The following is a 13218-nucleotide window of genomic DNA, read 5'->3' as shown; positions in this document are numbered from 1 at the left end:
AGTGGAAGTTGTGTTTGGAAAATTGTGTATGAATATTTTTGTATTAAAAACTTTGAAAGGCTTTTTTAAACGTGTTTTACATGGGCGGCAGCGTGAAGTTCTGGTCTTCAACGCCCTACCCTCAGAGGCGGCCGAGAGGAGAGGCTGGTCTTGGGAGTCGTAACGGACATCAAAAGCGGCAAGTGTAGATCTGATTGTGACTGTGTGCGTGCGTGCGTGCGTGTGCGTGTGTCAATTTTAAAAATAGGTTGTTCCAAATCCCCATCGAAGGTGATGTGGTGGGAGGGGAAGAGCTGCTGGCTCTTCCCAGCCTCTAAGGAGCCTCCCATGGCCATGGCCCCGCCCCCACCCCTCCCCCCACCCCCGAGGGGGTGCTGCCCCAAAAACAAGGCCCTGGGGCTTCCTGTAGAAAAGCTAAACTTTAATTCCTCAGGTGGTTTGTACAACGGACACAGGAGCGGAGACTGGTCTCAAATGCTCACACTGTACAAAAGTAGAAAACCGTGGGCGAGTGGCTGGCCGTCAGCCTGTCTGTCCCCACCCCGTCCTCAGCCCGCTCGGCCCCCTTTGGTCCCCTCAACCTTGAGGCAATGGAGTTTAAGAAAAACAAAACAGTCTCTGACAGGCAGAGCTGTCACTGCAACCAGGAAGTTGTAACTTTTTGGTGAACTTGAACATTCAAAAATGTACTATTGAATCCAAAAAAGTGACTTAGATCACACAAAAAGTAACCCATCTTAAAACTTAAAAAATAAGTCCCAAACACCCCGAGAACGAGGCTAAAGCTTGGGGGCGGGGGCTCGGCAACATGACGGAGGCCTGCCGCTCAGAAGCCAGAGCCCCGTCCTCGGAGCCCGAGTCGCCGGCGGAGGCGGTTGGCGGGCGACCCTAGGACACGTTGGCCATGGGCTTGTACTTCTTGAAGCGCGTCCACTGGCCCGTGGCGTAGTTCATCTCGAACACGGTGTCCACCAGCATGGTGGTGCTGCCCTGGCCGTCCGACTTGGGCAGGTCCTCCGTGTGCTCGCTGAGCTTGATCTGGATCACGTCCCCCTGCTCCTGGCACGGGTTCTCTGTGGAGGGTGCAGGCTGCTGGGCAGGTCCCGGGGCCAAGGAGCCCGCCCCCCCCTCCCCCCTGCAGGGCCCAGGGCCTCCCACGCCTGGGCTGGCCACACGAACCCACCTCGGGAGCCGGCCATGAAGCCCAGGATGAGGGCCTTCTCGGGCCGCGTGACCTTGTTGGCCGTCTTGAACATCTCCTGCGCAGCGAACATCTGCTCTCTCTGCGGTGCAGGCAGGGGGGTGAGTGCCTGGCCCGCAGCCCGGGCCCTGCTCCCCTCCACCTGCAGGCACCCCCACTGCCGGGCACACCTACCGTGAGGGACAGGTTCTTCTTGGGCTGCTGCTGGGCAGGGGGCTGAGTCTGTGGGGCCACCATGGCCACTGGAGGTGCCTGGGCAGCGGGGGTGACAGCTGGGGGTGTGGTGGGCGTCAGGGGTGAGGCGGGCGCTGCGGGCGTGGGTGTGGGCGTGGCTGGGCTCAGGCCGCTGTTGTACATGGGTGCCCTCTGCTTGAACTGTGCTGGCAGGGCAGGGCTCGGGGTGCTGGGCTCCTCGGGGGGCCGGCTGGCTTCCCGGGAAGGTGGGGCTGTAAGCACAGTGAGGCCTGTGGAGGCACCGGGAGGTTGGGGACCCCTCCCCCAGGCCCTGTGCCAGCCCTGCCTGGTCGTGACTGTCCTGAGCAACTGTCGGCCCCGAGCCTTGGGCTCTCCAGGCTCCCAGACCCTCAGGAGCCTCTGGCCCGCAGCGGGGCAGGAGCCACGAGCAGCACCACCAGCCCCGGGGTGGGCACAGGCTGCAGAGAGCCCTGCCCTGGAGCCAGGTTCCCCTGTTCTGGTCACTGGTGAGGAGGCAGGAAGGCAGCCTCCTGGAGCCCAGCTGGCCGGCAGACCCCAAGGCCCCTCTGGCCGCCCTCTCCCTGGGACCATGTTCCTGGCAGGCAACGCGGAGCCCGGCCAAGCAAAGCGCAGGGCAGAGCCGCTAGCCTGTCCTCTCGGGCGTCCTGGGACTGGGCGGGGCCCCACAGGCCTGCGCTGCTGCCCCAGGAAGGGCCTGGCACGTGCCAGCCAGCACAGCAGGGCGGGAGGGCTGTGGGGCCTCGGGAGGGCTGCCCCCACGGCCTACCTGGCGGAGTCTCGGAGCTGGGGATGTAGGACGAGGCCGGGACCACGCTGGGGGTGGCAGGCAGGTAGCTGGTGGAGGGCAGCGAAGGCTCGCTGCTCAGAGCCCCGAGTTTCTGGAAGACAGTGCGCGGTCTCTCCCAGAGGGGCTGGGTCTCGTGCCCCAGGAGCCTCCCTGCAGCAGGGACGCCGCCGCCCCGGACCGGAAGGACCCCCTGGGCCGCCAACCCTGTGCCCGCGGGGCTGCCCCCGGGAGCGGCCCCAGCAGAGGCGGCTGGGCCCGTTGGGCTGAGGAGCCGCCGAGCCAGCCGTCTCTGAGGAAAGGCAAGTCCAACAAGGGTTTTCTCATCCCGAAGGAGCGTGCGCACGGGAGGAAGAGGACAGCTGCGCGACGGGGAAGCCACCGTCACCAGAAGCTCCTCCGGGCCCCAGCTGCTCACGCAGTCTGCGCAGGGGCTCCGAGGGGCGGGCACCGGTCTCCCGCGCAGGGAAGGGGCCTGGCGAGGCGCCACATCTGGTGACCTCAGCTCCCAGCACATGTGGCGTGGCATGCACAGGTCCGGGGGGGGGGGGCCGGCCAGCGCTGCCTCTTATATGCATGTCCACATACACACACACCACGTGCATATGTATGCACACATGCATATACACGTATGTATTCTCCGACAACACACTTCAGTGGCTAAGGATCGGGACGAGGGAGCACCCTGGCCGCGTGAGGCTCTGGCTGGGAGCCCTACCTGTGTGGACACCAGGCCGGCTGCGTAGTCGGGGGTGGCGTTCTCGATGACCGTCTCCTCCTTGGCCGGCTTCTCCACCACTTCCGTGTCTGTGGACAGAGCCTCGTCAGTGCCCGGTGGCCCCCTCAAGCAGGCTCAGCAAGGAGCCCCAAGATGCCCAAGCCTGCCCTTCGCGCACGTCCCCAAGCACAGAGAGGTGGCCCCGCTGAGACCAGGCACCAGAGGTGAGCCCCGGGCCTCCTCGGGAAGGAGGCAGGGCGGAGGTGCGGCCTGCTGTGCCCAGTAGCTGACCCGGGAGCCCCGGGTACGCACCCAGCGTCTTCCTTCTTCTCTTTGCCTCTCGGCCGGCACCGACCGTATCCAGCTCGGAAATGTGCAGCAGCTGCCCAGACAGACAGACAGAGGCCACCCTTAGCTACAGGTGGAGCGCGCCAGGCTGGCCACGAGGGGCCGACACCCAAGGGGCGTGCCCACCTTCACGCCCCTCTCCTTCCGCAGAGGTGTCCTCGAGGGGGGCATGGGGGTCCGGTTCCCGGCAGGGCTGAAGACACTGGGGGCCGTGGGGCTCCGGAAGGGCGCCTGCTTCGGGATGCCTTTGAGCGGGGCTGTGGGAGGACGGTGCCGTCAATGGCCGTGGCCACAACCAGCGGAGGCCTGTCTCTGCCGCGCTCGCCGGACCAGGGGCCGCTGCTGTGCCCTAGGGGAGGACCTAGGGGCTCACCCGCGAGGCCCTGGTCCTGGGAGCCTGACCCGCGGCCCTGAGCGCATGGCCCTGCCGCGCCCGAGACGGGGGCCTGCCCTCGCCAGTGAACAAGCGCTCGGCACCAGGCCGCCTGCCGGGCAGAGAAGGCCGCAGCCAGCAACGACATCACAGCCAATCTACAACGTTTTTGCCAAAAACACCGAACAGGAATGCCACGTAGGCAGCCGCATCCAGCACCTCGCCCGTCTCCTGCCCTCCTGTGAGCGGCTCCGTCAGGGGCGCCATGCCTCCCTCCCCCACGCCCGGCGGCCTCTGTCGGACACACCAGGGCCCGTCCCGTCCCGGGGGGCCTTACTGGTGGTGTCCATCTTGCGGAGCAGGCCCCGGCCCTTGGCGTGGAAGGGCACCCCCGCGCTCCTCTTCAGCTGCTGGGCGGTCTCAGTGGCTGCAGGGGAAGGGGTGCGTGTCAGCGAGCCCACGGGCCGTGCCCTTCCCTTCGTGTGAACTGTGCCCCACCACCGGCCGCACCAGGAGGTGCCCGCTCCTCGGAACAGCGCCCACGCCCTGGGGGCCACGTGCGGACACTGGCCCACGGCAGCTGCTGGGTTTTATTCTGATTCTCTGCGGCAGGGCATGTATGTGTGTTACTGACACCCATTAAATCACCACTCAAAACCAACGTGACTGAAAGCCGTGCTGTGCTATTTGGCTGAAGGAATGGAGTTCCCTGCTTCCCGGCCGGGACCGGCCACACACACTGCCTAAGCCGACAGCCGGGAGCATCAGCGAAAACCCCGTCTCGGCCGCGCCCAGGTCATCTGCAACCGAGAACCAGGCCAAGCGACAGGAGCAGGACCAGCCTGGCGAGGCCGCCTGTCCCGTCGCCCGTGGGACTCGGCACCAATTTCATTTTCACAACTAAGAGTATGGACACCTCAACCTGAAGATTCTCAAGTTTCTAAAATAGGTTTTAGAACATAGTTCAGCGTAGCAGTAAGATTTCTAAAAGCCCCAACTTTATGCCGGACTCTGATTGAAAAGCTAGTTTAGAGCATGAAATCTAAAAGGAATCTAAGAATAAAGCCACAGACACGGACCAGGCGCGGCCTGCTCCCCCCCCTCCCCCACGCGGTCCGGGCGGCGGGCACTCACATTTCTGCAGGAGCTCGGCGCGCAGCGTGGCGCTCTTTGGCTTCCTCTTCAGCTGGAAGTGCTTCACCGGGGGGGTGAGGGGGCCGGCGAGCGTGGTCAGGGCGCTTTTATTCAAGTACCGGCACTCGAGAGGCAGCATGGCGGACGCCTCGCACTCGCTCACTGTCCGTCCAGAAGCAGCACAGTTAGGAGGGGGCGTCCCCACCCGCTCGGCTCGCTGCAGCCTCCTACCGAGTCCTGGAGCAGGTGCCCGCCAGACCAGCGCGCCCCCCTCCCCCCCCCGGGCTCAGAGGCGGCCCCCGCCGGCTCGGGCCCGTCTGACCCCGAGTTAGTGCGCAGGGACCCGGCTCCCGGCTCCACCGCTGAGGGCCGCCAGCGCTAATTCTCCGAGCGCGTGTCCTCGCAGACACCCCATTCCTGAACCGAACTGCTGCCGTTGCCAGCACCCCCTCTGAGCACCTATCTGCTCTGAGCCAGGCACTGTTCCAGGCGCGGGCGACACCCCAACAGGCAGCGCGCACGCCTCACGGGCTGGGGCTGGGGGGGGGGGGGTGAACGGGAAGAGAAGTGAGTAGATTTCAGGACAAGCAGGTGCGGGGCGGGGGCCATGGGTGTTGCTGGTTTCAGAGGTCGGGGAGGATCTGGCGGCGGGAGGGCGGTGCGCACACAGCGCTCTCCTGCACAGGAAATGGCCCGAATGAAGCCCTCAGAGACCTGGGGTGTTTTTAAAAAGACGGTTCCTCTCGGGAAGCCTGCTCCCCTCCTCCCGGCACAAACCCAACAGGCACGTACCCTTCTCTCGAAGTTCTCCCAGAATGTCCTGAACGTTGGGGTTCTGCTCTTCGAGGTCGAGGTTAAGCGAGCCCGTGTCGGGAAAGGACTTGAGGATGTCGGCCACCATGAGCACCCAGGGGTCCGAGTCCAGGGTAGCCAGCTGGATGATCTCCGTCAGGGCGCCCTTCATCTGCCGGGGGGAGAGGGCGTCCTCAGCGGGCCCCTCCTGCCCTCGGGGGCCGCCCCCCTGCCCGGGGCCATGCGTGCAGGAGCAGAGCCCCAGGTCACGGGCAGCGTCCAGCCTCCCCAGCACCTGCCCCCGCCAGGGCCCCCTCACAGGAACTGACGGCCCCCTTCCTCGCGCCCCCCAGCCGCCACCAGGCTGCAGTGCCCACTCAGATCTAGGGCTCCCACCGCCTGTGGCCACCCTCCTGCTGGGGTCGCCCAGCCTCCCCTCAGCAGCACCAGGCTCCTCGTGAGCACCCCCCCACCCCGCCCCGAAACTGCCGGGCATCTACAAGGAGCTCACACGCTGTCTCCCGCCTCTGAGTGCGTGTTGCTAAGAATCACACCAGCACGCACACCGTTTAGGGAGCCCGCTGAGGAGGCACGCTGGGTGTGGAGACTGAGCCCAGGCGGTCAGGGCGGGAGCAGCAAGGCGGGCGGATGGCCCGGACACCCCCCCCCAGGCCCGGTCAGCCCGCCCCTCAGGCCGAGGGGAGGGGCGCTCCTGGGAGGGCAGGGAAGGCGGGTGGAGCTCTCACCGTTCGGTGACCCACACGCCTCGCCTCTGGGGAGGCCTCCCCAGGGCACAGAGGGTCACAGTGGGCCCCGAGTCAGCAGGTGCCGGGCTCCGGACAGCAGGTGCCCACGCTCGCAGCAGCCTCAGGAGACTCGGGAGCAGGCCAGGCCCTGCACGCCCTCGGACAGCACACGGAGCTCCTGGAGGCGGCCAGCGCCACAGCCTCAGGGTGACTTGGGCTGCGCCCGTGTCCCCTCAGTGCCCGATAGGCTGAGTTCTCCCCCCAATGCCGCTCTCCCCACCCGGAGCCCCGGCTCCCAGAGACCCCTGTGGCCAGCGGAGGCCCCTCCCCACCAAAGCGCCACACGTGGCTGCCCTCCTCTTGGCCACTCTTCCTCTGCCGGTGTGACCAGCAGTCCACCAGGTGTACACCCGAGAACCGAACACACCGTCCACGGTGACAATGGAACCGTGTCCACAAAAACTGTCCTGCGTTTCCACAGCAGCATCTCTCACGACAGACACGAGGACACAGCCGCGCTCCACGCTGATGGCAGCGGACGAACAGAGCGGCGGTCACGGCCTTCAGTCACAAAAAAGGAAGCGAGCGCTGACTGACCCACATGGACGAGCTTGGAAATACTGCGCTCCGTCACGGAAGCCAGGCCTCAGAGACCGCACATCACAGGAGTCCACGTGCATGCAAAGCCCACAACAGGAAAGCCGCAGACAGACGAGATCAGTGGTTGCCTAGGGCTGGGGGGGGCTGCTAATTGGCACAGGGTTTATTGGGGGCTGGTGAGATGTCCTACAGTTGGTTAGGATGATATACTAAAACCCCACTCACCTGTACCTGTAAGGGGTGAGCTGTACGGAATGTGAGTTACACATCTCAGCAGCTGTTAAAACTCATTCATGATTAAAGTAAAAATTCTAGGGATAGAAAAGAATTTCATAACCAGATGAAAGGTATCTACAAAAAGCAACAGGAAACACTGTCTCACTATCGGCAGGAGTGAAAGTGTCCGTTCCTGTCCCCCCACCCCCACTGTGATCAGGAGGAGACACTATCCTGGAGGGTCCGGTGACTGCGGGGAGGGAGGTGAGAAACAGAAGGAAATGGCAACGGGAAGGCAGACCATCACAGAAAGGACACAGAAGATAAAGGCTCTGCAGGGAGAGAATTGCAATTAGTAAGACTTTAGCACACATGCTATCACAAACTCGCCTACCAACATGTCTGCGACATGTTTATAACACATGAAAAAGTACGAAATATCTAGAATAACCGAACAGAAGATGGAGGCCTCCATGGAGAAAACCATACAGCTTTATAGCCAACATTAAAGATGTCAATAGACATGACTACATTCACAATTTATAAGATGCGATATCGAGGTATTTAACCCCCAACAAACCAAAGTCAACTCAGTCTTCGTCAAATCCCAACCCGCGGCCTGCGGGTGCGGAGCCTGAGAAGTGACGGTCGCAGGGCAGGGCGTGCGAAGGGCCAGGGCAGCCGGGACGCCCGAGGAGTCAGGGAGGGCCGCTGTCCGGCGAGGGGGCAGGAACAGGGACTCGGACCGGCCTCACGGAGCGAGGGGAGCCAGAAACAGCCACGGCATCAGCGACCGTGCAGACCTGCGGCTCCCACCTAGTCCCAGACGGTCGTTCCAATACACGGGGCTGGGCTATCAGACCGCCACGTGGAGTCATCAAGTCAGACCCCACTTCACACCAACTCCCAGGTAGACGCCAACGTGCAAGGCAGCACTGTGAGCTGACAGCACAAGTGCCCCCACACACCCTAAACGGACGAGCGCGCCCCAACTGCACGGGAAGACGGGTGCCCTCGGGGTCTCGCTCAGGTAGGAGCCAAGTCAGGCCACCCGGGACGCTATCTGTGGACGTTTGGAAAAGGACTGCTATCCAACCTTCATTTCTTTGGAAAGTCTCACAAGCAATGAAAAAGTCAGAACCAAAGGTCTGAACAGACAGACGGTCCCTAAGAGACCGTTGGTGACTGCGCACGTGGAGATGCGGGAGCACCACGGCGCGGCGGCCGCCTGCTGACGGTGTTACCGCCGTGTCGCACGTCTGCAAGCTGCTCAGGACGAAACCTCCCAAGTTCTCTCCCAGGAAAAGCATCCTGCCCGGCCCGTGTGGCTCGGGGGAGCGCTTCCTGTGCAATGGTCTTGGGTTCGATTCGTCAGGGCACATGCCCAGGGTGCAGGTTCCATCCGGCTGGTCGGGGTGCATACTGGAGGTGGGATGTCTCTCTCCCCCTACCCTCCTCTCTCTCTAGACCAGTGGTTCCCAACGTGGGCACACCCACAGGGGGGCAATTTGATTTTTAAGGGGGGCAATTCGAGAATGAGTTATTAACAGAGTTTTCTTAAAGCAACTTTCTCAATGTGGTTTTTATTTTTTAACATACTTTTACTGATTTCAGAAAGGAAGGGGGAGAGAGACAGAAACATCAATGATGGGAATCATTGACCGGCTGCCTCCTGCACGCCCCCACTGGGGATCTAGCCCACAACCTGAGCATGTGCCCTTGACCAGAATCAAACCCGGGACTTTCCAGTCCACAGCCCAATGCTCTATCCACTGAGCCAAACCAGCTAGGACCGTGGTCGGCTCTTTGGCCCCTTGAGTGTGGCTCTTCCACAAAATACCACGGCCTGGGCGAGTCTATTTTGAAGAAGTGGCGTTAGAAGAAGTTTAAGTTTAAAAAATTTGGCTCTCAAATTTCAATCATTGTACTGCTGACATTTGGCTCTGCTGACTAATGAGTTTGCCGACCACTGGCCTAGGGCAACAGAGAATGTTTTTGCATCGTGGTTCTAGGGGCCTCGGATGCAATCTATGCCTTCCCTGCAGGCCGCACCTCGCCCCGTCTCCTGCCCTCTGGTGAGCGGCTCCGGACCTATACGTACAAAAGCCCATCGACATTACTGCAGAACCGGCCGTCGGGGCCGCCACCTTCGCGTGCAGCGTGAGATGACAGCTCTGTGGGACCAATTCAATCAGCTGGGCACCGAGATGGTCGTCACCAGGGCTGGCAGGTCAGGGCGCCCCTCCCCGCTGCGACCCTCCCCACGTGGTGCCAGTCTCGGGCAGCGGGCTTTGGCCCGACCCACGCGAGCGAGACTGAGAAGCAGGGTGGGGAGCGCGGCCTGGCCACCTGCCGGTCCAGCTCCTTCGCTCTCCGAGTCCTGGCTCTAGCCACAGCTGCCTGGCGCACCAGGCCGGAGGGCACTGCTCGGGCCGGAGGGCACTGCTCGGGCCGGAGGGCACTGCTCGGCCCAGAGGGCACTGCTCCGGGCCGGAGGGCACTGCTCGGACCGGAGGGCACTGCTCGGACCGGAGGGCACTGCTCGGGCCGGAGGGAACTGCTCGGGCCGGAGGGCACTGCTCGGACCGGAGGGCACTGCTCGGGCCGGAGGGCACTGCTCGGGCCGGAGGGCACTGCTCGGGCCGGAGGGCACTGCTCGGGCCGGAGGGCACTGCTCGGGCCGGAGGGAACTGCTCGGGCCGGAGGGCACTTGCTCGGGCCGGAGGGCACTGCTCGGGCCGGAGGGCACTGCTGGGGCCGGAGGGCACTGCTCGGACCGGAGGGCACTGCTCGGGCCGGAGGGCACTGCTCGGCCCGGAGGGCACTGCTCGGGCCGGAGGGCACTGCTCGGGCCGGAGGGCACTGCTCGGGCCGGAGGGCACTGCTCGGCCCAGAGGGCACTGCTCCGGGCCGGAGGGCACTGCTCGGGCCGGAGGGAACTGCTCGGGCCGGAGGGCACTGCTCGGCCCAGAGGGCACTGCTCCGGGCCGGAGGGCACTGCTCGGGCCGGAGGGAACTGCTCGGGCCGGAGGGCACTGCTCGGGCCGGAGGGCACTGCTCCGGGCCGGAGGGCACTGCTCGGGCCGGAGGGCACTGCTCGGGCCGGAGGGAACTGCTCGGGCCGGAGGGAACTGCTCGGGCCGGAGGGCACTGCTCGGGCCGGAGGGAACTGCTCGGGCCGGAGGGAACTGCTCGGGCCGGAGGGCACTGCTGGGGCCGGAGGGCACTGCTCGGGCCGGAGGGAACTGCTCGGGCCGGAGGGCACTGCTCGGCCCAGAGGGCACTGCTCCGGGCCGGAGGGCACTGCTCGGGCCGGAGGGAACTGCTCGGGCCGGAGGGCACTGCTCGGGCCGGAGGGCACTGCTCGGGCCGGAGGGCACTGCTCGGGCCGGAGGGCACTGCTCGGGCCGGAGGGCACTGCTCCGGGCCGGAGGGCACTGCTCGGGAGGCCAGGAAGGCGGCGGAGAGAAACCCTGTGGACCTGCCGCCTGACCAGCAGCCCAGGACCCGGCACCACGGAAAACGCACCGGCTCAGCACACGGAGTGCAGGGGAGGCAGCCGCCGGGAGGGGCCTTGCCACGTGCCGGCTCCCGGTGGATCCCACTCAGAGGAAACTCGGTCTTTGGTTCTCAGTTCGGCCTCTCCCGGCTGAAGAGGAGCAGCTGGGCACATGTCGGGAGAATTGAGACTGAAGTGTGTTCTGTTCCGTGGAGATGGCTACCCCGTGTCTTGGGCCTAAACCCGGGGTGACGGTGGGGCCTGCTCTGCCCCTGGCGCCCGCATTTGCTGTCAGGGCCCCAGAGAAGAAGGGGACACGTTTCTCGATGCAAAGGGTTTGACCCACAGACAGGGCGAGTGCCGGGCTGTCTAATGTACCCGAGACCCCAGCTCCGCGTCCGCCTGGCCAAGGGGAGCTCAGGGCGTTCGCAGAGCCTTCTGGTGGTTTCTGTTCCTTGCTGAGGCCGCCCTCCCTGGGCAGCCTGGGGCCTGTGCTCAGCACCCCCCCCGCCGGCCCCGCCCCCAGCGCCCCCCAACCCCAGGCGGGCCCACCTCCCGCATCCCTCCCTCCCCCTCCCCCTCCCCGCCATGGCCCCCAGACCCACCCCTGCACCGGCCGCTAGTAAATACAGATGGTGACACACTGTGCACTTCGGTTCTCTATTGTTTTGAAGCTTCATCTGCTGCTTCCCCGTGGCTTCCTATCGCCGTTTGTAACAAGTTCTGGGTGACCCTCCTCCGGACTTCGGCGGCCCCTCGTCCCTGTTTTCTCCGTCGGGCCCGGCTCCTCGGAAGCTTGTTTGTCCCGGCCCAGCCTTTGAGCTGCCTCCGCCCGAACCGGCCGTTCGGGGACAATGAGAGGTCCCGGGGCCATCCCGGGGCGGGTGGGTATGGGGGGCTGTGTGTGTGGACATCGGGATTGAGAGGCGCTCAGGGGCCCTGCCCTGCGGCGCGGGAAGCCCCGGGAGGGAGGCTGTCCCTGGCGGCGGCCGCTTCAACACCCGCCAACACCGCCATCGCACCTCCACCCAGAGCAGCGCTGCCCATCACGGCTCCGAGCAAAGGAAGGCGAGAGGGAGGCGGCGGCTCCGTCCCCCGCGGGGCGGGAGGCAGCCCCTCGGCTCCCCGGTCCCGGTGTCTCCCTCCCTCCCCTTCCTCTCGGGGCCCACAGAGACGGCATTTTATGGAGCCGGCCGAGCGGTCTCCCCGTGTCCCTCCCCGCTCGGCCCGTGAAACACAGAACGGACGCAGGGGCGTGAGCGCCGGGCACACGCGCGCCCACCAGGGACGCGACACGGCCGCCCGGGCCCGGCGGGCACCGGCCCACGCGCAGCGCCGCGGACACGCCCGCGAGGGGGCGGGACGGCGGTTGGGCGCTCGGCTCCGTCTGCGCGGAAACCACCTGACGCGCGTCCCGGGAAACCAACCCAAACCCCCCACTCGCGTGACGCAGACACGGGCGGGAGAGGCCACGGCGTGCGCGGCCCCGCGCGGCGGCCGCTTCGTGGGGCGCAGCCGCTGGGCCGGCCTCCGAGAGGCTCCCCGCCCGGGTCCGGGGCCTCGCTCCCTCCGCCCGGGTGCCCCGTCCGCTCGCGGCCCGCGCCCCGCCTCCCCGCGGCCCCGGGCCCCGCGTGTCCGCGCCGGGAGCGGGGGGCGGGAGCGGGGGCGCCGGGCCGGCCCGCGTCCCGGAGGCCGCCGCCGCCGCCGCCTCACCTCGTCCACCGTGCGGCGCGGGAGGTGCAGCGTCCCGAGCAGCAGCTTGAGCTTCACGGCCGACGAGAGGCCGTGGAAGCAGAGGCGGATGTTGTCGATGACCGCGGCCGTGAGCAGCGACGCGATGCTGGGCGGCGCCCACAGCTCGTCCGTGGCGCCCAGCTTGTTGTGCAGCCACAGGCCCGTGTCGCTCTCCCGCATGGACGCCATCTTGGGGGGGGAACGCCGGGCGCCGCCGCCGGGCCGGCATCTTATGAAGACACCTGCGCGCCCGCGACGAGGACCCCCGACATGGCGGCGCCCGCCTGGCGTCCGCGGTGACGTCGGCGGCGGGGCGGGGCCTGGGCGAGACGCTGCGTGGCGACGCCGGCTTAGGCCCGCCGTCCGCCGTCACGTGACATGGCGCCTCCCACGGCCGCTGCAGGGACGGCGTGACGTCAGGGAGGGGCGGGGCGGGGCGCCGCGGCCCGGGAGCGCGGGAGCGCCTCGGCCGGAGGGAGGCAGGCCCGGCCCTGCCCGTGCGCGGAGCCCCCGTGCGCCCGCAGCAGGCCGCGCCCCTGGGAGGCAAGCCCACGGGGCATCTTCCCGAGTCCGCGGGTGAGGAATGCCCGGAGGACGGCGGCTGGGCGGCTCTTCCGCACTCCGGGTCCGGGGAGCCAGGGGCCGCGGGAGGCCGTGGGGGCGGGGGGACGCGCTTCTCCGCGGGCGGTGCTGGCCGTTCCCGGGGAGACGCGGGGGGGGGGCTGGACACGGAGGGACGCCCACGTGTCGGAGGCGTGTTCTCCTGGAAGCCTGCACACCGCACCCACGCGGGGGCCACAGCTGGAGTCCCGCCCGGAGGCGGGCAGCGGGCCTGTGCGGGTCGCGGACCGGGTCCC

The 13218-nt window shown here is 66.2% G+C and overlaps 1 protein-coding gene across 3 annotated transcripts; it reads right to left on the bottom strand.

Annotated features, from left to right (window-relative positions):
* Positions 1-400: 400 nt before the first annotated feature.
* Positions 401-12747, bottom strand: NELFA (negative elongation factor complex member A). Of its 3 annotated transcripts, none has more exons than XM_054708585.1 (11): positions 12341-12747; positions 5567-5738; positions 4775-4936; positions 3978-4067; positions 3394-3524; positions 3232-3301; positions 2920-3008; positions 2184-2295; positions 1376-1665; positions 1184-1283; positions 401-1073 (listed from the first exon to the last, which is right to left on the bottom strand). In XM_054708585.1, the coding sequence occupies exons 1-11, from the start codon at positions 12548-12550 to the stop codon at positions 889-891; spliced, it is 1611 nt and encodes a 536-aa protein (XP_054564560.1). In that variant the 5' UTR covers positions 12551-12747; the 3' UTR covers positions 401-888. The 3 variants fall into 3 exon arrangements, with proteins under 3 accessions (XP_054564560.1, XP_054564567.1, XP_054564572.1); XM_054708592.1 differs by having other exon boundaries at positions 1376-1647; positions 12341-12746; XM_054708597.1 differs by lacking the exon at positions 12341-12747 and adding an exon at positions 11233-11969.
* Positions 12748-13218: the final 471 nt, after the last annotated feature.

This window comes from Eptesicus fuscus, chromosome 2 (genome assembly GCF_027574615.1).
Source record: "Eptesicus fuscus isolate TK198812 chromosome 2, DD_ASM_mEF_20220401, whole genome shotgun sequence".
Lineage (NCBI taxonomy): Eukaryota > Metazoa > Chordata > Mammalia > Chiroptera > Vespertilionidae > Eptesicus > Eptesicus fuscus.
Note: the sequence above shows the minus strand (reverse complement) of the source record. Positions and strands in the feature narration are given on the sequence as shown.

What these genes read in the sequence shown, in the direction of transcription:
- NELFA (XM_054708585.1), bottom strand. Translation starts at nt 12,550, where the DNA reads ATGGCGTCCATGCGGGAGAGCGACACGGGCCTGTGGCTGCACAACAAG. An exon ending in CGCCGAGCTCCTGCAGAAAT is followed by an intron (nt 4,068 to 4,774) that starts GTGAGTGCCCGC and finishes CTTCCCCTGCAG; the next exon opens with CCACTGAGACCGCCCAGCAG. An exon ending in CCGGCCTGGTGTCCACACAG is followed by an intron (nt 2,296 to 2,919) that starts GTAGGGCTCCCA and finishes ACTGTCTTCCAG; the next exon opens with AAACTCGGGGCTCTGAGCAG.